This window comes from Mytilus galloprovincialis, chromosome 10 (genome assembly GCF_965363235.1).
Source record: "Mytilus galloprovincialis chromosome 10, xbMytGall1.hap1.1, whole genome shotgun sequence".
NCBI lineage: Eukaryota > Metazoa > Mollusca > Bivalvia > Mytilida > Mytilidae > Mytilus > Mytilus galloprovincialis.
The window spans coordinates 22419840-22441900 of NC_134847.1; the positions used below are offsets into that span (position 1 = coordinate 22419840).

At 33.2% G+C, this 22061-nt stretch overlaps 1 protein-coding gene across 2 annotated transcripts; it reads left to right on the forward strand.

Annotated features, from left to right (window-relative positions):
• Nucleotides 1-3825: 3825 nt before the first annotated feature.
• Nucleotides 3826-15034, forward strand: LOC143047176 (translocator protein-like). 2 transcript variants are annotated; one of them, XM_076220159.1, is made up of 4 exons: nt 3826-3935; nt 12610-12711; nt 13724-13939; nt 14808-15034. In XM_076220159.1, the coding sequence occupies exons 1-4, from the start codon at nt 3927-3929 to the stop codon at nt 14976-14978; spliced, it is 498 nt and encodes a 165-aa protein (XP_076076274.1). In that variant the 5' UTR covers nt 3826-3926; the 3' UTR covers nt 14979-15034. The 2 variants fall into 2 exon arrangements, with proteins under 2 accessions (XP_076076274.1, XP_076076275.1); XM_076220160.1 differs by lacking the exon at nt 3826-3935 and adding an exon at nt 4060-4105.
• The last annotated feature ends 7027 nt before the right edge of the window (nt 15035-22061 follow it).

A 22061-nucleotide genomic window follows, 5' to 3' on the forward strand; every position in this document is an offset into this window, starting at 1 on the left:
TAAGGCAGTGGCTATATATTTTTCCTGCTACGGCAAAATAGCCTGCCTGCTCCGGCAAAATAGCTTTGCTAGCTTTTGCTATTTTGCTGGTTCTATTTCAGATTTTTAATCAAGATGATATGAAATACATATTTTAAGGAAACTATTTATGCACAAATTATATACTGTGGCTAGATGTCATTAACCTTAACTATGTGTAACTGAAGAAACGTGAAACGAGGACTACAAAAATCATGAAAACCAGACAAAACGACGTTAAAGATTAATACAAAAAAATATTGTACACACATTGCATAGAAATCTAACTATTGACAGAATTTATTTTATTAGTCTTATGAATGCTGAATACTAAAATGTCACTTATATATCTGCATTTCAGTCTGAAAAAGTGATGCAGACGCAAAAAAAAAAAACCAAGTTTTGTGTTGCAGTTCAGTTCATGTCTGCAGTGGCAGCACCTTTCTGGTGCAAGACTCAAAGAAAACTACAAAAAAGCAAGGCACTGGTTTTGTAACGCTCGTCAAGCAGTTTGAAGTTGTCAGGTGTTACTTTTTGTTTCAAAACTATATAATATGATATTTTTATTACAAGTTTTAATCAGAATGTTGATTTTTTATGGGTTTGTATGTTTTTCTTTAAAAAAATTTATTTTAGTCTTCCTACCAAAGAAAAAAGTACAAGTATCAATTTTAATGTTTATGTTTTATTTTAGAATACCTTTTAAAGAAAAAGGACTAGTATCAATTTTAATGTGTATGTTTTATTTTAGACTTCCTCAAAGAAAAAGGACTAGCATCAATTTTAACGTTATGTTTTATTTTAGAATTCCTATTAAAAAAAAGGACTAGCATCAATTTTAATGTTTATGTTTTATTTTAGACTTTCTATTAAAGAAAAAGAACTAGTATCAATTTTAATGTTTATTTTTTATTTTAGACTTTCTATTAAAGAAAAAGAACCAGTATCAATTTTAATGTTCATGTCATTTAGACTTTCTATTAAAGAAAAAGAACTTGTATCAATTTTAATGTTATGTTTTATTTTAGACTTCCTAATAAAGAACAAGAGGCTGTCACAACGACAGCAAACCGGATTTATTTAAATTTACTAGTTTGTGTCCTGGCAATATCACAAGAACCATTACTGATGAATGGTGAAAGTGAAAATCGTCAATATCAAATTTGACCTCCATTTTGTCATCAGTATCAACATATTAAAATTTGGGAAACTTTGGTAGAACAGTTCATGTGTAAATACACGGACACGACTGGAAACTCCATTTTCAATCTTTCAAGAACCATAACTCCTGAACGGTAAAAGTCAAAATCGTCATTATTGAACTTGACCTCTATTTTGTCATCAGTAACAACATATACAAATTTCAAAAGCTTTGGTTGAATGGTTCATGAGAAAATGCACGGACACGAATGGAAACACCATTTTTCAATCTTTCAAGAACCATAACTCCTGAACGGTAAAAGTCAAAATCGTCATTATTGAACTTGACCTCCATTTTGTCATCAGTAACAACATATTAAAATTTGGGAAGCTTTGGTAGAACAGTTCATGTGTAAATACACGGACACGACTGGAAACTCCATTTTCAATCTTTCAAGAACCATAACTCCTGCACGGTAAAAGTCAAAATCGTCATTATTGAACTTGACCTCCATTTTGTCATCAGTAACAACATATTAAAATTTGGAAAGCTTTGGTAGAACAGTTCATGCGTAAATGCACGGACACGACTGGAAAAAACATTTTTCAATCTTTCAAGAACCATAACTCCTGAACAGTAAAAGTCAAAATCGCCATTATTGAACTTGACCTTCATTTAGTTGTCAGTAACAACATATTTAAATTTTAAAAGCTTTGGTTGAACGGTTCATGATTTAATGCACGGACAACATTTGATTGCCGCCCGCCCGCCGTACATCTCCAAATCAATAACCGACATTTTTGTCACAAAAATCCGGTTAAAAAGGACTAGTTTCAATTTGGCTGTGTATGCCTTTCTTTTTAAATATTTAAAAAATGCACATTTATAGAGACTACTTTTTCTCAAAGTAAAGAATATCAATTTAAATATTTTTTTAAAGAAGACATTTTGATATAGATATTGCCCCTAAGAGGCTATTTTACTGGAGCCGACTAAATAGCCACTGCCTTATTTCATAATTATGGGGAACAGTTAATTAACGACATGATACGGACACCTAGCTAGATGTGCCGGTAAATTACGTACACAATATCATTTGTTCAACTGATTTAGGTCACATCTTTGCACGGGAGGTCTCTTCCTATATATATTAAGGTATACAGATGTGCCGCTGGAACGGGTCCTTTTTTGACAAATTAAATATATCAACGGGTTGTGATTTCAACAAGGTAAAAGGATATGTCAAATTACAATGGGTCAATAATTTTCATCTTTCTATTAGATTTTTGTATAAATGTTTTTTTTTTCAATACTTATTTGAATTGCGAGTTATCATTCGTCTTTACTGGCATATTATATAAAAAAAAATGATACGGCTTGTACATATTAACATGCATATTTTTTTCCAATGCCGGAAACAAATTCACTATATTGCTGGTGCTTGTAAAATAGAAATTTCTATAGAAATATGCTATTTTGCCGAATTGAATTCAGATATTTTAATCAGAGCCAGCAAAATCGAGAATATTAGACATTTCCAAGCGAGATAACCCAAGTTTATTTAGAGTTTTAAATTGCTCACCGAGATATATTTCTTTTAATGACACATGCTATTTCGTCTATGTATTTAAATTAAGTCTTCATAATTTTGGTAAATTGTCATAACCTCGGTTTTGAATGTATCTGTGTTATTATATTGTTCATTTTTTTTTTATCGAAATATACCACGCTACCTGTATCAAATTCTAAACAAAATATGTCATTTTGAAACATTTTTTCCGTTTTAAATCTCTTAAAATTCGATAGAACTTTCAATAACAATTTCAACTTTTTATTTTTAAATAATGCAAGTTGGCAAAGCAGAAACTTTTATAAAGTCAACCTTTCTATTATGTCGATCCATTTGTATACTGTACATACGATATTATATGATCTGTCGAACAGAGTTTGGAGTTTGATGTTCAAAATGCAGTCGACAACAGAAAACATTGATTTAAAATATTTTTTTCTTGATAATTAGATTATTAATTTCATTATTTTTCAATGTTATCTGCTATGGAAAAATTAACTGCGACGAAAAATGGACTTTTTATGATTTTTTTAAAAGCATGAACCCATAGTCAAAGGTACAATAACGACAATAGAAACAATAGGGAAAATAATAAAAATATGAATGTTATTTCTAATGGCTATTGACAACAGTAAAAATTGACTTAAATTTTTTTTTTTTGAAGAATCATATTTGGAAATCCTTCTTAAAGTTCACTTGTTATGGAATTTTTTTTATCACATTTAAGATAAAAAAAAAAAAAAGAATATAAAAAATTATAACAGGGTATAATTGTTTTCCGTTTAATTCAATGATAACTATTTATAAGATTAATCAAGATTCAGGATTCAAGATCTTATCAATGACATAGCACGTGTACTGATTAATGTAAAAAATTAAATGTCCTTCATTCTTGTGTATGATAAATTTCTTGTAAAAATTTGTCTCTACTTATAGTTAATAATTTGAAATTTTGAAAACTGTTCATATAGTGTTATTTCATAAATCTGTTCTGTAGCTTGTACAGTGTAGTTTGAGTTCGGTAATATGTTGAGATAATACAAGTAAAAACGTATCAAAATATCTGTTCATACCTTCCTGTTTTTAGACATTTCCAAAATAATCCGCGAAAAGGGAGGTAACTTAAACGAAACATTTTTTCGATGATTGCTTCATAAATAGTTGTTTACATAATTTTCTGCGGTTGCAAAATACTGGATGTCAAAGGTAATTAGATTCTGGCAAAATTCAAATCTGGAAAAAATTATTCTATTAAAGCAAAGAAGGGACATATACTTTCAGCTACTGATAATTAATTAAAGCATAGTTTTAGATTATCAATTATATTTCGTGGGGGCGTGCCTCCTGTTCCTATCCATGGACATGGTCATGGGAAGGTCGACTATCTATATATGAGGGGTTCATATAATCGACCAATATTATATATGGACAGAATGAAGTGCCGGCAGAGCCGTGACCTAGTCCGAGATAATTTACTCTGACGTCCAACGGCTATAGCTGCATGTTTTGCCAGACAAGCTAAATTGTGGCGTGGGACTTGTTTCTTTTAGAATCTCGCTCCTACTTTAATCCTATTTCTCATAAATTTTCTTACTATTAATATACCACCCGAGCATTAAAAAAAATATTAAAAAATGAAAATATCAGTACAAGGATTTGTATATATTTCTATACAAATCCTTGATCAGTATAAAAACGTTTCTCCTCTCACTTTTCCAACACGTAATCGGGAAAGCGAAATCGAGAAATCTAGCAAGAAATTGTGGAATCAGGAAAATTCATTTCACGTTTTTTGGGTTTTTGCTTTCTCCATTTTGCTTTCTCGCATTTTCGATTTCCTTTATATTTCGGCAGTGGCTATTTGACCGGCACCGGCAAAATAGCAAATTTGCTATTTAGCCGGCACTGAATAAAACTGTTCATTGACATGATTAGCTGATTAGTAGAGAATAAAAAATCTTAATTATAATTTTAAAATCATTTTATCACAATCATGACAATATCAAGCATTAAAAATACAGTACATTGTACAATCAAAAATAAAATATTGAAGATGTTCATAAGTAAATAATTTATAACTTTATGATATTAATTAAAAGCATGAAAACACATTTGTATATGAGACAATATCTGAAAAAGTCTAATTTTTGGAAATAAGAAAAAACAAAAATTTTTTTTTAGACCCAGTATTTCAATAGCACAAATCGAAGAACACACATTGGGGATCTAAGAACTGTTGTCTGTAATTCAAACAATTGTTTAATAAGGAAACAATGGCTATTTTAAAAATGGTACAAAACAAATCCAGTTCTGTTATAAAGTTCACCTCACTTTATTACCGTATCATCTGTTACAGTAATTATAATTGACAGATCAGCAACTCTCACATGTCTGCACATTCTTAAATAAACATGTAATTAAATAGATCAATTGAAGTTCTTATACACATGTTGTCATTCTGTAGTTTGACCATCAAACGATGTACTTGTTAATAAATTAGTTATAGAAACTGGATTGTATCATTACATAGCAAATATATTACACATTTTGGCGACGAGGAAAAAACTGGATATTAAAATAAATGTGAATTTCTACAAGTGACAATGCCGACTTACGGGAAATTAGACTCTTTTGATGAATCCGAAGATTGGACACAATATGTAGAACGTATGGAACATTATTGTAATGCTAATGAGATAGACGAAGAAGACCAGAAAAGGGATATTTTCTTAAGTGTATGTGGGAAGAATACCTACAAATTAATAAGGGATTTATTAGCACCAGCCAAACCAGGAACGAAATCACTGGCCGATTTAACAAAACTAGTGAAGGACCACCGAGATCCAGTACCATCAGAAATCATTCAGAGATTTAAATTTAACAGTAGAACAAGACACAGCGATGAGTCAGTGAGGACATTTATTGCAGCACTAAGAAGTCTGACAGAACACTGTAATTATGGTGACACGTTAAACGCGATGTTACGTGACAGGTTAGTCGTCGGGATAAAGAGTGACCGCATACAGAGGAGACTGTTAGCAGAGCCGAACTTAACATTTGAAAAGGCATTGGAAATTGCTACCGCTATGGAGACTGCAGAGAAGAATGCACAGGACATCCAAGCGAGTGGGACAAATGGAACATTTCAGAAACAAATCAACAAAGTTTCAAAATCATATACAAGAAACAACTCTGGAAATTCGAAACAAGGAGATTGTTACCGGTGTGGAGGAAATCACTTAGCCGCTGAATGCAGGTTTAAGGATGCAAAATGCCACAGCTGTAAAAAGAAAGGACATATCGCAAAGAAATGCCGTAGCAAATCTGACAATGGGAATTTAAGTGAAAATCACAGAGAGTTTAAATCACGTTTTAAACCACGTGCTCATTTCATGGAGCAGGATGAAAGTAGTGAAAGTGAAAATGAAGTTTACTCAGTTTTTCATTTTGGAAATAAATCTAATGAGGCATACAAAGTGCAAATCAATGTAAATGAATGTGAAATAGCCATGGAAATAGATACCGGAGCGTCAGTTTCTATCATGAGCGAGGATACTTACAAGGAATACAAGTCGAAATTCAGAATCGAACCGACAAGTGCTAAACTCCGAACATACATGGGAGAGCAGATTCCTGTAATAGGACGTGCAATCGTCAATGTCAATTACAAAAAGGAAAGCGCAAAATTACCGTTACTGATAGTGAAGCGTAAAGGTCCGAATTTACTTGGCCGCGACTGGTTGAACAAACTCCAACTGGATTGGAAGGATATTTTCTCCGTCGTTGGAAGTGATAATCAATCAAGTGATTTGAATGTGATCTTGGAAGCAAATAAGGAGGTTTTCAAAGATGAACTTGGAACTGTAAAAGGCATGAAAGCCAAAATTTATGTTGATGAGAGTGCCGTACCAAAATATTTCAAGGCTCGACCTTTACCGTATGCGTTGAAGGATAAAGTGGAGAAGGAACTTGAACGTCTTGAGAAGGAGGGTCAGATTCAGCAAGTGGAATTTTCCGACTGGGCCGCTCCGATAGTACCCGTAGTTAAAGAGAACGGATCTATTAGAATTTGTGGTGACTACAAGGTAACCGTTAATGCCGTTTCAAAGTTAGACAATTATCCGATTCCTAAAACAGAGGATTTATACGCAACGCTTGGAGGAGGACAAGAATATACAAAATTGGATTTAAACCAAGCATATCAACAAATTGAACTTGATGAGGACAGTAAAAGGTATGTGACTATAAACACGCACAAGGGTTTATTCAGATACAATAGACTTCCTTATGGTGTAGCGTCCAGCCCAGGTATTTTTCAAAGAACACTTGAAAATGTAGTTCAAGGTATAGCCAATGTTTTGGTTCGAGTAGATGATATACTGATAACGGGTAAAACAAGGGAGGAACATCTTAATACTCTTTCTGAGGTATTGTCTAGATTTAAGAGAATCGGAATTCGGTTAAAGAAACAGAAGTGTGTGTTCATGGCCGAAGAAGTTGTTTATTTGGGATTTAAAATAAACAAACACGGAATCTATCCAGTTGAGAGTAAAGTTGAGGCGATCGATAAAGCACCAAGTCCGACAAACGTGACAGAACTGAAAGCTTATCTTGGAATGCTGAACTATTACAATAGATTCTTAGCGAATTTATCTCACTTGTTAAAGCCGCTACATGTACTTCTACAGAAAGACACAAAATGGAGTTGGGAAAAAGAACAGGAAAAAGCGTTCATAGAGTCAAAACAGCTGTTGAAATCCGCATCAGTACTTGTACATTTCGATCCGAAAAAGAAATTAATATTAGCATGTGATGCATCACCATATGGATTAGGCGCCGTACTTTCGCATAAAATGGACGACGGCAGCGACAAACCAATAGCTTATACATCTCGAACACTTACATCAGCAGAGAAGAATTATTCCGTTCTTGAGAAGGAGAGTCTGGCCATAATATTTGGTATCAAGAAATTTCATCAATATTTGTATGGACACCCCGTTACAATCATAACCGATCACAATCCGCTCATAGGTTTATTTCGAGAAGATAAACCTATACCTACAATGGCCGCATCTCGAATTCAAAGGTGGGCACTGACTTTAGCTGCATATGAGTACACGATTGTATACAAAGAAGGGAGTTTGAATGGTAATGCGGATGGACTAAGTAGACTACCGCTGAAAACAAACATTGAAAAGACACCAACGCCAGGTGATACTATATTATTAATGGAACATTTAGCCACTACGCCAATTGATGCTAAACAAATTCAAAAGTGGACACACAAGGACACAATACTGTCTATGGTGCTTAGATACATTTTGAATGGATGGCCATCAAAATGTCCCAGTGAAGACATAAAACCTTATTATAGCAGAAAAAATGAACTGTGTAGTCAGGACGGATGCATATTGTGGGGAGGAAGAGTAATCATACCACAACCAGGACGTGAAGCCATGTTAAATGAATTACACCAAGGACATCCAGGGATTACTAGAATGAAAAGTCTAGCAAGAAGCTATATATGGTGGCCGGGAATGGACAATGACTTGGAATTAACTGTAGTTAATTGTTACAGTTGTCAGGAAAACCGCAAGTTACCAGCAGAAGCGCCGTTACATCCGTGGGAATATCCGAGCCATCCGTGGTCAAGAATACACATAGACTTTGCAGGACCATTTATGAACAAATCATTTCTAATTATGGTTGATGCGTATTCAAAATGGATAGACATACACGTTATGAATTCTACAACATCCGAAGCTACGATTGCAAAACTTCAACAAACGTTTGCAACACATGGATTATGTGATCTTATTATTAGTGACAATGGAGCCGCATTTACTAGTAAGGAATTCGCCGATTATGTGAAATCAAATGGAATTGAACATCGCACTTCCGCGCCGTGGCATCCAGCTAGTAATGGTTGTGCTGAACGAGCAGTTCAGAGTTTCAAAGAAGGAATGAAGAAAATCAAAGAAGGAACTATCCAGGAAAAGTTGAACCGTTTTCTTTTCAACTACCGTATTACACCACAAACAACGACAGGACTGGCACCGTCAGAATTGCTAATGAAAAGGAAACTCAAGTCACGTCTAGATTTAGTTTTTCCAAATATCGAGAAGCGAGTTCAGGAGAGACAACAAAAACAGAAACATTATCACGATAAGAAATCTGTGAACAGACAAATTAATGTAGGACAGGGAGTATTTGCCCGAAATTTCTCAATTGGTTCAAAGATTAAATGGATTCCAGGAGAAGTTATAAAACAATCAGGACCACTTTCATTTCATATTAAATTGCAAGATGGACGTGTTATTCGTAGACATATTGACCACATCGGAGTACGAAACTTCGATTGCACAAACAACGAAAATGAAGAAAAATGTGACAATGACAGTGATTTGTTTGAGCCAGAAATAACTATACCGATAAGTACTCCTGAGACCGAACAACCGCAAATCGAGAAACTGTCAAACATGACTGAACAAATGGAACCACGCTATCCGAAGAGAATAAGAAAAGAACCATCGCATTTAAAGGATTTTGTGTTGAAATAAATGGTTGATTTATAAAGAGGCATAATAATCCTCACAACCGTTTGAAGTGCATTAAGTACTTCGCAGTGCATGTGTGTACATATCAATTAGTGTAAGAAATAACAACAAGACCAGTGCGAACATTTTAATTTTTATTTTCATAGTAGGACATTATAGTTTCAGTGCAGACAAACTTTAACGAATGAATCTTTGTGATCTGACATTTTTATTTGTTTCAAACTGATATGGACTTATCAATCAGTAGCCGTGAAAAGACATTAATTTTCTATAATTGAGTTAATTTGTTTTTAATTTGTTTTTATCTAAGGCCGGAGAAGTGTTATAAAGTTCACCTCACTTTATTACCGTATCATCTGTTACAGTAATTATAATTGACAGATCAGCAACTCTCACATGTCTGCACATTCTTAAATAAACATGTAATTAAATAGATCAATTGAAGTTCTTATACACATGTTGTCATTCTGTAGTTTGACCATCAAACGATGTACTTGTTAATAAATTAGTTATAGAAACTGGATTGTATCATTACATAGCAAATATATTACAAGTTCTTTCCTGTTACCAAAGTGAATCAATTTTAAAAAGTTTCTAATGGGAATAAGGAATAAGTTTAAGACAATATTTGTGGTTTACTAGTATATCCTGCAATAGTTTATCAAATGCCAATTATTTATTTTAGCATTTACAATACAAAAGGTTTAGAAATATACTTAAATATAGTCCGATATGTCGGTAACATGAAAGAATCTTGAGTAACAGCACAACGGTAACAGGACAGAGTTGGTAACAGAAAGGATTTTTCTGCTTTATTTTAAAGTTTAAGAAAAATACACCATTTTAAATTGGTCACAATTAGAAGATAACAGCAAACAATGTCATTTATCCTTTGAAACTGTATTTGCAAGATGAAAAATCTGCCTAGGTAAGGAAAAATTCTAAAATAAATTCCTTTCTGTTACTATCTACTAAACTAGAATTGCACAATGTTCTCTGCTGTTACCAAAAGCAAAAAACCTATTTTTTTTATTAAATATACTGTATATTATTTAGATATTTATTTAATATGATGGTGATAACTTATATTAAATAAAATGGTTGGCATATAGTAGATTAACTTTTTGATTCTTCAGTTAAATTGTCTTGAACATCCTTCCTGTTACTGATGATGGTTATGCTGTTACTTTTTATCAGGTAACATGACAGAACGTAACAGAAAGGAATTACGCGATAGTTTTTGTCCTTTTTATCACATTAAATGTAAGTGTATTTCCTGTGACATATAACTTTTAAAAAGACGATATAAAAACACACTTAATGCTGTGGTGCACACTTAAAAATATTCTCAGAAAGTGTAAGAAAAGGCTGTAACAGGATAGAACACCAATAAGTATTTTTCTATAAATTCTTACCTTGGATGGGCTTGAATTTTCAAACCTGGCCGCCTTTCCAACTATTTCTTTGTACTAATGCATTCAGGAAATGATGCTCTTCACAATACATAATGGGAAAATAACTCTTGGTCTTGTAAACGTTTCCACAGGTAAAAAAAAACCAGTGGTAACAGGAGGGAAATTACCACTGGGGACAATTTTTTTTTCTCTTAAAATTTGCAAAATTTTATTACATGCTATAGTTATAATATAAAAAGACAAATTAGGGGCAAGTTTGTTATATAATATATCATATATGTGAGAATTGGACGCCTGTTTAATTAATTTGGATATTATTTGAATGATTTAGTTTTCAAAAAAACACAGGGGACAACATGATTTTAGGGGGGGTTGAACATTTAAATTACAATATTTTATTGGAAGAAATATAAGAATGAGTGTTTAATTGGCAGGCCATGGTGCATTATATAATTTAGTTTATACTGAAATTTAAAATTTTCAAAAAAGATGGTTGAATAAAAAAATAATTGCTGGTGAAGTGCGGGACATGGAAATTAGACTTTTTCAGATATTGTCTCATATACATTATAAAATATATTTTTTTTTAAATATTTATAAAAAGTTGATTTTCAAATCTGTGTAAAATCTATGGTTAAATATCCTGCCGTGTGATAAAAATAGTATTATGTAAAACCAAGGATTTGTATAGTAACTATATAGTGACTCTACAAATCCTTGGTAAAACTACATCATAAAACAGACATGACAGACCGGTCACAATATTAAAAGTTGTTTGCTATAAATTTCAAATGGAATCATGATTTAACATTTGCAATTGTTACAAAACCAATTCTTTGCCTTTGGAAGTTGTTTTAGTCTAGCCCAAATGTTGCCACTCCAAACAGACACTACACATTACACTGGCTTCTTTTGAATCTGCATTACAAATGTATGTGTGCATAAAAAAATTATGTTACATATGAAGAAAGAATTTTTCTTCTCTTTAAACACGCTCTTAATAGCTTCCCACGCATCTTTTTGACAATACTTTTTGATTAAATCAATATTTACAATTGAGTCCAAACAAGAGGCAGTTAAAAGTTCAGGTCTTGCTGAATCAACTTGTTCCTCTGTTATTAAAATGTTGTTATTTGCAGATTTTTTTGCTAAATCGCTTTAAACAAACCAGTCTAATATAAAAAAAAAAATCCCATTTCTTTGGAACTTTTCTTATGAAATGGTACACAATTGCTGTTTTTACCATATGGTTTTTACGGGTACACTTTTTTGGAAGACTGATCGATGACAGTTCGCCCATGACAGTTTGGGTCAAACCTTTTGGCCTTCCAGGTTTCTTGATATTTGGTGGAAGTAATATGTGCGAAACATGCCACCCACAACAATTGGAATCCAGTAGGGTTCTTCTTGTTGAGCTGTATCTCGTTCTTCTTCTTGCGAAACTAGTTTTCGTGAATTTTCACATATATATTAGATTTGCCCTAAGTCATATACAGGTACATAATGTTTTTTTCTAAAGGAGAGTTTAATTTTAAGAATATATTGAAGTTGATAGTTAAAAGTTTAAGTGTTTATATGAGTAACAGTAACAAAAGTTTTTAAATATAAGATTTTGATCATTTTAATTACAGTGAGATATAGTTATTATCAGAATTTGCTATTTTGCCGGTGCCGGTCAAATAACCACTGCCTTATATTTCACGTTTACAAAGTGAAAGGAGAAAACACGAAAATGCGAAAAGGCAATATGGCCACATCTGAACACCACAATTAATCTGTACCTTTTCATTCAAAATTATGTATAAGAAACTACATGTATTATTGTATTATTTGTCAGATAAGCAATAACTGTGTGTGTGTGTGTGTGTGTGATAATTTTTCATTGTAGTCATTGATTTTCCTTTACAGATGTCAGAATACATTGCACCAGTGGGAGCGACTTTACTACCCCATATTGGAGGAATCCTAGGTGGTTTTGTGTCAAAAAAGAACATGAAGACATGGTTTGAGGTAGGTATGCTCTCTGCATTAAGCTTGTGTAGAAAATAATTTAGTAATCAAAGATAAGTTTATTGCATTGCAACTAGGTTGATAAGTAGGTTGATTTAATGACCTACTTACATATATCACTGGGGGTAAAGATGATGACTGTAATTTAATTCACAGTCACCTATATTGTCTGTTTAAGTGTTTCCATATTATTTTCTATACAAAGCATACTTAATGAATGGCTATTATCTATTTTGAATTTATTGAACCATAAAACTAATTTTTGACTCTTCACATTGAATAATCCGCAAAGCGGATTATGTAAAATGTGAAGAGTCAAAAATTAGTTTTATGGTTCAATAAAATCAAAATAAATTATTGCCATTCATTATAAATAAATTTCTATCAAAAATATGGCTCAAAGAACTTTTTATATTAACAAAAACAACGTCCACACATGTTGGCGTATGAATACTCAATGTCAGAGTGGGCGTGTCGCCATCAAAATTGACAACATTGAAAATAAAACTAATAATTTTAACCAATCAGAAGACAGTAAATACACCAAATTTATTCATATTGGTATGAAGTAAATTTATAAAAGAATCACACAGACACAAATTACTACCGAGGAAATGTGTATGAAACAGGAAATTCTATTTCATTGTATTTTGATTTTCTAAATTCAAAATATTAGGTTTCTGAGTCATGGGGTTTTGGTCATTGAAAAAGGGAGATGTTCAAGTTTCCATACAATAACTCAAAAGTGCTTTCAGCAATTTTTATGAAATTTTGATTAATTGTTTATGTCTATTAAAAAAGCTTCTTTTTAATTTTTGTAAAATTTATGTTTCATAAAAAATTGGCAACCGGTTTACATCTATTGTAATAACCTTCTTAGGTTTTTTTTTTATTTCTGATATGACATTGAGGAGTTATTCAAACTTTATTCTTTGTAAAAACAAGGGATGTATCATGCACTCATGGAGTAGCTGTTTATTGTTATAATATTAACATAGATAACCTTTTTCAGCATTTAGAAAAACCTTCATGGAAACCACCTAACTGGGTATTTGGTCCAGTCTGGACAACCTTATACACAAGTATGGGATATGCTTCGTACATGGTGTGGAGAGATGGTGGTGGTTTTAATGGTGAAGCAACAATACCACTTGCCTTATATGGTTCACAGCTTGCACTTAACTGGGCTTGGTCACCACTCTTTTTTGGTGCTCATAAAATAGGCGCTGTAAGTTATATAAAGCTTATGAAAGAGATGCAAAATTTTATATAAGAAAGGCTGATGTATAAATACACTATTTAATTTGGTTCAGAGATGTTTTTCAAAATACATGTAAATACATTATTTTACCTGAATAGCTAAGTAGTAGGACAGTGGCTTTCTATGTTGTGATGTTACACTATTGTTTCGGATAAAGGTGAAGATTGGTACCTATTACAAAGTTTTGCTACACCTCAGGGGACAATAAACTTACTAATCCACTCATACCCAGTCAATAAGTATACAATATAGAACTAATGTAATCAATTTAGCCAAATAAGTAATTCCTACAAATAATTTAGTGTTGAAATCTCTTTTTCTTTCTTATTTCAGCGGTCGAACATTTCAATATAGATTATCTTTCATCATAATGAATTTTTTGTCCATCATACAGTTAACTTAGATTATCAATCAATGCTCTAATTTGTGAGTAAATGTTCATTTAAAGATATGTTATGTTCTACCTCGCTTTGCTCCTCTCAAAATAAATTGATTCTCATTCTATATAAAGAAACAACAAAGACTAATATGGCAGGAGATACACTCTAAATAGTTTTAATTTTTTTCAAAATACATATGTATGATCATAAGTCCATATTACATCATGCGTCATATTATTCATCTCAACTGTTCATACTAATATCTGCAAAAAGAAAATACAAAGAATAAGGATTTGTACAAAGCACAATATTACAATCTTAATTTAATAAAGTTGTCGAACAAGTTTGGTGTGTGAAATCTCGATGAAACAAGAAAGGCATCTAAACAGTATATGGAGTACAATTTGTATGTTTGTAAGGACGTCATTTAAAAGGTTTTAACTATTATTTTTCAGTCTTTAATTGAGATGGGATTTCTATGGGGAACAGCAGGTGCTTGTGGATATGCCTTTGGAACTGTCAATAGAACTGCTGGTTTATTGTTCATACCATACATGGCATGGTTGACATTGGCAACAGCTTTAACATACAGAATATGGAAAGACAATAAAGATAAAATAGACTAATTTTTTTATATTACCTTTATATGAATGTGATTAAAGAAAAAAATATTTAAAGAAAACTGGCTTTTTGTATATTTTAGTACAAGTATTTAAAAGACATGCAACATAAGAGGTCATCCATAATTGTCAACCATTTTCCAAAGTGTACAAAACGTACACTTTTTCCGAACCCCAACCCTCCCTCAAAAAGTGTACATCAACCATTTTCAGATTTCAAGACAATCAATCATTCTCAATAAAAAGAAGATCCTGTATAGTATAGTTTAGTTTAACCCAAAAATTTGTACTAAAATAAACTGAAACATATCTGACTGTTTTATTTTTTTTATTTTTTTTTAAAGCGTACAGTAAAAATATTGATTTTTAACCCCTTCCCCTCAAGTGTATGTTTTGTACACTTGGAAAATGTTTGACAATTATGGATGACCCCTAAATACAAATTTGCATTGGAGTTTTTATAACTTGCTGCCCTTTATAATATTTTGATCACAGATGTTTTTAAGCACAAAACTCACAAAGCCAGACTACATGTTTCATAAAAGCATAATGCTCACCAATAAACCATTAAATGACTACAAGGTCAAGTGAAAACAAGAAGTAATTGTAACAGGATGCTGTTACGAAGTCTCCCAAACAAAGCTCCCATAACTCACCATTTATATGGTCCCATGTTCATTTGATTTGATTTTTTGTCCAATACAAGAATATATATGGCTTACGGGTGGGGATCTCCACCATTTACAAGTATTCAAACAGGAGGGGGTGGTGGTGATCCCCAGGGACTTTACCTACATTTCATTTGATTTGTTTTATTGTCCCATACAAGAATATATGTGGTTTAGGGGTGGGGATGTTGACCGTTTACAAGTTTTCAAACAAGAGGGGGTGGGGTGACCCCCTCGGGACCTCCCTTTTATTTCATTTCATTTGTTTTATTGTCCCCTACAAGAATAAATATGGTTTAGGGGTGGGGATCTGGACCATTTACAAGATAATAGCACATTCTCAAATTGAACGGGGTGGGGGCAACCCCCAGGAACTTCCCTTTAATTTCATTTGATTAGCTTTAGTGTCCCATACAAGTATATATATGGTTTAGGGGTGGGGATGTTGAACGTTTACAAGTTTTCAAACAAGAGGGGGTGGGGTGACTCACTCGGGACTTCCCTTTTATTTCATTTCATTTGTTTTATTGTCCCCGACAAGAATATATATGGTTTAGGGGTGGGGATCTGGACCGTTTACAAGATAATAGCACATTCTCAAATTGAACGGGGTGGGGATGACCCCCGGGGACTTCCCATTAATTTCATTTGATTTCTTTTATCGTCCCATTCAAGAATATATATGGTTTAAGGTGTGGGGATCTGAACCGTTTACAAGATAATAGTACATTCTCAAATTGAACGGGGTGGGGGTGACCCCCAGGAACTTCCATTTAATTTCATTTGATTAGTTTTATTGTCCCATACAAGAATAGATATGGTTTAGGGGTGGGGATGTTGACCGTTTACAAGTTTTCAAACAAGAGGGAGTGGGGTGAGCCCCTAGGGACATCACTTTTATTTCATTTCATTTGTTTTATTGTCCCCTACAAGAATATATATGGTTTAGGGGTGGGGATCTGGACCGTTTACAAGATAATAGCACATTCTCAAATTGAACGGGGTGGGGATGACCCCCGGGGACTTCCCTTTAATTTTATTTGATTTGTTTTATTGTCCCATTCAAGAATATATATGGTTTAGGGGTGGGGATCTGGACCGTTTACAAGATAAAAGCATATTCTCAAATTGAAGGGGGTGGGGATGACCCCCCAGGGACTCCCCCTATATTTCATGTGATTTGTTTTATTGTCCTTTAATCATTTCTGAAGACTGCATGTATCTATCACTTACAATTTTCAAGTTATATTCATTTGAAAATTTTAGAAAATAAAATCCCATAGGGTTCTATAGTAAACCCCTCCCTCCTTTCTACCCCCCAAAATACCCCTTAATAGACCCCAATGCACAAACGAAAGATTGATGGCTCACCTAGACATGTTAGTCTAACATATTGTAAAATCCTAAGTAAATCTGACAAGCCGTTTAGGAGAACCGCTGCGGACAAGTTCATTTTTAAAGTGGCGGAAGAAGAGGAAGAAGAGGAAGAAGAAGAATAATAAAAATAATAAGAACTGACCAAAAACAATAAGTCTCCAAACTTTGTTTGGGAGACTTAACTAGACATCTAAACATTATAATTAATTTACTATAGATTAACAAAAGCTGACCATTTAAATATACCCCTGCTTTAAAACTAGATGCTCCAAAGAACCTGTGTCGCTCACATGATGTTTTTATTTACAATTGATGCATGAAATAATGCAACTGTTATACATTTGCTCTTGTTTCAAAGATACAAGTCCCAAAATGCATTTTCCCCTCATGCACTTATTTTAGCCATGTCTGCCATGTTGGTTGGCAGGCAGTGTCATCAGACACATTTTAAAAAACTAAATACCTCCTAATGTTGTCAATTTTTTGCGTAGTATAATGCTATCATGTCGTCGTCTGATTTGTCGTCCGAAGACACATTGAGTGTCCTGACAATAACTTTAGTTTAAGTGAATGGATCTCTTTGAAATTTCGTTAGAAGGTTCAAAACCACAAAAGGAAGGTTGGGATTGATTTTGGGGATGATGGTCCTAACTGTTTAGGAAAAAGGGTCCCAAAAGGGGCCTAAAACAAGCATTTTCTACTTTCAGGATAATAACTTAGGTATCTGTATTTCAATTGCTCTGAAATTGTTCCACAATCTTTTATACCACAAATAGAAGGTTTGGATTCATTTTGGGGGTTACGGTGCAAACAGGTGAGGAATTAAGGGAGGTAATCCAAGCACTCGCACCCGCAAAGTTGAAAGGGATTAATATAAGTTGCGAAACTTGTTTCCCAATCCACTATAAATAAATATGTTTTTAACTAATCCAAAAGTAATCCAAACATAATATGTTGGAATACCTCCCTTACACTGTCTGCTTTAAAATTATGTATATAGAAATATTGTATTTTTTGAGGTGGTTAGCTGTCAATTTACTTTAAGAAGTTTAAGAATGGAGAAAAATGGGAAAAAAGTATAATGATAGGTGAAAAATATCCTTAAAATTATATAATACAAAAATATAAGACCCCCATTGATACACTGAAGTGTACCCTCCTACTAGCTGTGGAACCGTAGCTCTTAGGTCTTTATGATAATTTATTACCGTACTATTATTGACCCATAGAGCTATGGATTTTATCTATTTCAAAACATTTGGAATTGCGACCATGGTTAAGGACAATGGTTCGCAAACAGTAAAATATTATAACAAGGACATGTATAAGAGCTAAGGGTTTTGCAGCTACCCTCCTGAATGTTTGGTTTTTGATTGATGTCTCACCCACATTTATTCTAAGAATAAGTTAAAGTATCACACACGTATCATGAAACTTTTTCATTTTATTATCAGTATTACATATTTTTACGTACCTGTTCCAACCGGCAAAACATATCCAGTATTTCTGTAAGTGATGGGAACATGTTCTACCCCAATTTTTCTGTCTGCAGAAATAGCCGTTCTTTTGCTCCTACTTTGTTTCTTGATTATTAATTCTGGAATGTCACAAGATTGTTTTCTACTTCTGTTTGCTGATATTTGGTGAATTAAATTTAAATGGTTTTGACAAATGTTAGTTCCATCATCATCATGAGGATTGGAGTCACAATGTTATAAGCCCTAGCTCTACAAAAAGTTGTGTTTAAGTCTGTTGATTGAAACTGTTCAAATGTAATGGTATTTGCAGATCACAATTGATTGATACAATTTTCCTAAAGAAAGTACATTCTACACTCATAATGGTTAAAATATGTTTTAGTGGTTGACATTTAGTAAACTTGTGTGTCTGCCATTTGTGTAGATCTTCTCTCTCTTATTACTGAAGAGTTTCAAAAAGGGGACATAACTCACTAGTCAGTTCAGCATCTTCCGAAGCAAGGTTGTCGTCTCTCCGAACTTTCCCAAAGTCCTGCGTTTAACACTTGCACAATCATTGCATTGATTGCTGAGTTTATGAGCTTCGGTCCTTGCTTGGAAGATGTCAGTTCAGGAGCTTTAGTCTGTACTTTATTACTGGAGACACATATTAAAGGAGATGAGCAATTCTAATTGGTTTTAAATTGTTTAAAAAAATTAAAACCGATTCATTTTCTTTAAACTTTGAATATTTAATATTATTTTGATAAAAGGTCTGACTAATGCAATCATTGCATATACAGGTAAGGATCAATAAAAACTATATGTAGGTGGCTTTCAGAGTTATTGCCCCAAAATATTTTGGGTTATATTTGAAGAGAAAACAACCTTTATTTCATTTTTTTATAATGATACAAGTGTGGACACAGATGAGTGTGGATAGTATGTTTGGATGTTTGACAGTGTTTTATGATAAATGTAGTTCTATGATTTTCCTATATGTGTTATTAACTGTGTTGCACGATGACAACCAACCTGAGCATTAGGAGTGTTGTTTATTTTATATTTAGTTTAGTTTTTATGTTCCAAACGGGCATGGAAGAGACACTAATTGCATTAGTTACCAAATGATTATGATAGAATATGTTCCACATCTTTGATTTTGGATACATTTGATAGCTAGGAGAGCAACACATAATAGGTTCAATTTTTGTGATTTTTTAAATTGAGAGATGATATCTGAGAACATGATATAAGGAGACTGTAATTCAGTGGTTGTCGTAGTTTATGTGTTACATATTCGTTTTTTCTTTATTTTTTGTACATAAATAAGCCTGTTATTTTTCTCCTTTGAATTGTTTTACATTGTCATTTCGAGACCTTTTATAGCTGACTCTGCTGCATTAGCTTTGCTCATTGTTGAAGGTTGTGCGGTGACCTGTAATTGTTAATTTCTATGTCATTTTGGTCTGTTGTGGAGAACTGTCTCATTGGCAATCATATCACATCTTTTTAGCTCACCTGTCCCGAAGGGACAAGTGAGCTTATGCCATCAGTTGGCGTCCGTCGTCGTCCGTCGTCGTCTGTCGTAAACTATTTCAAGAATCTTCTCCTCTGAAACTACTGGGCCAAATACTTTCAAACTTTAACTGAATGTTCCTTAGGGTATCTAATTTATAAATTGTATCCGAAGTTTTGATCTATCAACAAACATGGTCGCCATTGCTAAAAATAGAACATAGGGGTCAAATGCAGTTTTTGGCTTATAACTCAAAAACCAAAGCATTTAGAGCAAATCTGACAGGGGTAATATTGTTTATCAGGTCAAGATCTATCTGCCCTGAAATTTTCAGATGAATCAGACAACCCGTTGTTGGGTTGCTGCCCCTGAATTGGTAATTTTAAGGAAATTTTGCTGTTTTTGGTTATTATCTTGAATATTATTATAGATAGAGATAAACTGTAAACAGGAATAATGTTCAGCAAAGTAAGATTTACAAATAAGTCAACATGACGGAAATGGTCAGTTGACCCCTTTAGGAGTTATTGCCCTTTATAGTCAATTTTTAACCATTTTTCGTAAATCTTAGTAATCTTTTACAAAAATCTTCTCCTCTGAAACTACTGGGCCAAATACTTCCAAACTTTAATTGAATGTTCCTTAGGGTATCTAGTTTGTAAATTGTATCCGCAGTTGTGATCTATCAACAAACATGGTCGCCATTGCTAAAAATAGAACATAGGGGTCAAATGCAGTTTTTGGCTTATAACTCAAAAACCAAAGCATTTAGAGCAAATCTGACATGGGGTTATATTGTTTATCAGGTCAAGATCTATCTGCCCTGAAATTTTCAGATGAATCAGACAACCCGTTGTTGGGTTGCTGCCCCTGAATTGGTAATTTTAAGGAAATTTTGCTGTTTTTGGTTATTATCTTGAATATTATTATAGATAGAGATAAACTGTAAACAGGAATAATGTTCAGCAAAGTAAGATTTACAAATAAGTCAACATGACGGAAATGGTCAGTTGACCCCTTTAGGAGTTATTGCCCTTTATAGTCAATTTTTAACCATTTTTCGTAAATCTTAGTAATCTTTTACAAAAATCTTCTCCTCTGAAACTACTGGGCCAAATACTTCCAAACTTTAACTGAATGTTCCTTAGGGTATCTAGTTTGTAAATTGTATCCGAAGTTGTGATCTATCAACAAACATGGTCGCCATTGCTAAAAATAGAACATAGGGGTCAAATGCAGTTTTTGGCTTATAACTCAAAAACCAAAGCATTTAGAGCAAATCTGACATGGGGTTATATTGTTTATCAGGTCAAGATCTATCTGCCCTGAAATTTTCAGATGAATCAGACAACCCGTTGTTGGGTTGCTGCCCCTGAATTGGTAATTTTAAGGAAATTTTGCTGTTTTTGGTTATTATCTTGAATATTATTATAGATAGAGATAAACTGTAAACAGGAATAATGTTCAGCAAAGTAAGATTTACAAATAAGTCAACATGACGGAAATGGTCAGTTGACCCCTTTAGGAGTTATTGCCCTTTATAGTCAATTTTTAACCATTTTTCGTAAATCTTAGTAATCTTTTACAAAAATCTTCTCCTCTGAAACTACTGGGCCAAATACTTCCAAACTTTAACTGAATGTTCCTTAGGGTATCTAGTTTGTAAATTGTATCCGAAGTTGTGATCTATCAACAAACATGGTCGCCATTGCTAAAAATAGAACATAGGGGTCAAATGCAGTTTTTGGCTTATAACTCAAAAACCAAAGCATCTAGAGCAAATCTGACATGGGATAATATTGTTTATCAGGTCAAGATCTATCTGCCCTGAAATTTTCAGATGAATCAGACAACCTGTTGTTGGGTTACTGCCCCTGAATTGGTAATTTTAAAGAAATTTTGCTGTTTTTGGTTATTATCTTGAATATTATTATAGATAGAGATAAACTGTAAACAGGACGATCCAAAAAACATTTAAATAAATTGAAAAGCCAAAATAATCATTGATGAGAGATTTAACCAAAAGAATTAAGGTGAGCGATTCAGGCTCTTGAGAGCCTCTTGTTTT